The sequence below is a fragment of the Condylura cristata genome, unplaced genomic scaffold, assembly GCF_000260355.1.
Source record: "Condylura cristata isolate star-nosed mole 26May11 unplaced genomic scaffold, ConCri1.0 scaffold00041, whole genome shotgun sequence".
NCBI lineage: Eukaryota > Metazoa > Chordata > Mammalia > Eulipotyphla > Talpidae > Condylura > Condylura cristata.
This window is the reverse complement of record NW_004567142.1, coordinates 5,780,491-5,782,353: the sequence shown is the minus strand read 5'-3', so window position 1 is coordinate 5,782,353 and position 1,863 is coordinate 5,780,491. Positions and strand designations below refer to the sequence as shown.

The following is a 1,863-nucleotide window of genomic DNA, read 5'->3' as shown; positions in this document are numbered from 1 at the left end:
ATCATCTTCCCCCCGGGCATGGGGTGTGCAGGGATCAGGCTGGGCCTCCCCACAGATGGGGCCAGCTGATGAAGACAGGTGGGGTGAGGCCAGCTGCTCAGCCACTAGATGGAGGTGGGGGATCCTGGCACCTCCCACTGGGTCTAGTTCCCTTCCCCTCCCTAGAAGCTACCAGTCCTGTCCGACCCGTCAGACCCGGGAGAGGAGGCGCAGGCCCTGGGTCTTGAGCCAGTGTCCGCGGGTGCGGCCAGCACCATGGACACCTCACGGGTCCTGCGGCTCTTCCTGCTCCTAGGTGAGTCCCTGCTCTGCCCCTTCCCCACCTGTCCCCTGTTCTGAAGCCCCTGTGCTCCCCCCCTACCCTCCACTGCAGCCTCAAGTGTTGAGGTCACAGCCCTCAGAGCCACTTCTGGGGTTCAGCAAACCAGTGTCTCCAGGAACTCAGCTTGACCCAAGGTCCGGGTTTGCTGGCTCCTTCCCCTGAACCCCCAGCTGGGAGTTTCTGGATCAGCCTCCAGACTCAAAAGCCTCTGCTGACACCCCTTGTTCCAAACGGTTTCCTGCAGCCCTGACTTCGCACAACACACATGGATCTCTCCGGTCGAATGTTTCTGCTGAAGGCCAAATTCCCAGCCTCGACCCCACCTTCTCGGAAACACCTGGTTCCGAAATAATTACCATGGATTCTCGAGTCCCTGCCAAAGACCTGGAAGACCCCTTCTCTGTGAAGACCCCGGCTTCAGGCATTTCTGCTCAAGTCCCAGACCTCACAGCCTCCTTCGAGAACCTAAGCTCCCAGTACTCCTCCCAGGACCTGGAGTTTGAATTCCCTACCCAGGGCCCTGGAGTCAAAGTTCCTGCGGAAGCCCACCCAGAGGCAAGCTTCCCCCAGCAGGTTGGGGGGCCTCTGGCTGTGCTTGTGGGGGCCCCGATCCAGCTCCCCCTGGCTCCAGTCCCCAGCCCTGGCCCCCCTGCCCCACTGGTGGTCTGGCGCCGGGGCTCCAAGGTGCTGGCAGCTGGAGGCTTGGGGCCTGGGGCTCCTCTGATCAGCTTGGACCCGGCTCACCAAGACCGCCTACGGTTTGACCAAGCCCATGGGGGTCTACAACTCACTTCTGCTCAGCTACACGATGCAGGGGTCTACACAGCTGAGGTCATCCGGGCTGGGGTCTCCCGGGAGGTGCGGGAGTTCACGGTGCGTGTATATGGTAAGTGGGCCCTCGGGTCCAAGGTGCAGGGGGTGCCCTTCCAGAACCTGGGGCGGGTCACTGCTGTTCTGAGGATGCTCCCTCCCCAGAGGAAGGGGATGCTGGGCAGTGGGGAAGACAGCTAGGATGGAAGGAACAAGAAGAAGGGGTGAGGGCCAAGACTCGGCTGGGCAGCAGGAGAGAATAGCAGGTGCCGGCTGGGACCAGAGGTCCTGGTGCCTGGGAACTGGGAGGGGACTGGGGCTGGGACACTTGGACGGAGGGGCAGAGGCCTCGTCCTGAGCAGGCTCCCCCTCTCCCAGAGCCCCTGCCCAAGCTGTCTGTGCAGCCTCAGGCCCCGGAGACGGAGGAGGGGGCGACAGAGCTCCGACTACGCTGCCTGGGCTGGGCGCCAGGTCGCGGGGAGCTAAGCTGGAGCCGGAATGGACGCGCCTTGGAGGCTGCGGACCCGGAGGGGGGCGAGCAGCCCCGGATCCGCACCGAGGGCGACCAGCTGCTCATCGCGCGCCCAGTCCGCGGTGACCACGCCCGGTACACGTGCCGTGTCCGGAGCCCCTTCGGCCACACTGAAGCCGCGGCCGACGTCAGCGTCTTCTGTAAGTGGGGGGACGCCCCGCTCCGCGGTGGGCCTGGAGGCCCGGGTTTCTCCAGCCCC

At 64.6% G+C, this 1,863-nt stretch overlaps 1 protein-coding gene across 1 annotated transcript in view; it reads left to right on the top strand.

Annotated features, from left to right (window-relative positions):
* Window positions 1-255: 255 nt before the first annotated feature.
* The window catches only part of VSIG10L (V-set and immunoglobulin domain containing 10 like), a 6,068-nt gene continuing 4,460 nt past the window's right edge, over window positions 256-1,863 (top strand). The window contains 5 exon segments of the mRNA XM_004694046.1: window positions 256-295; window positions 374-433; window positions 436-489; window positions 492-1,208; window positions 1,511-1,804. Of these exon segments, the coding sequence (XP_004694103.1) occupies window positions 256-295; window positions 374-433; window positions 436-489; window positions 492-1,208; window positions 1,511-1,804 (1,165 nt within the window).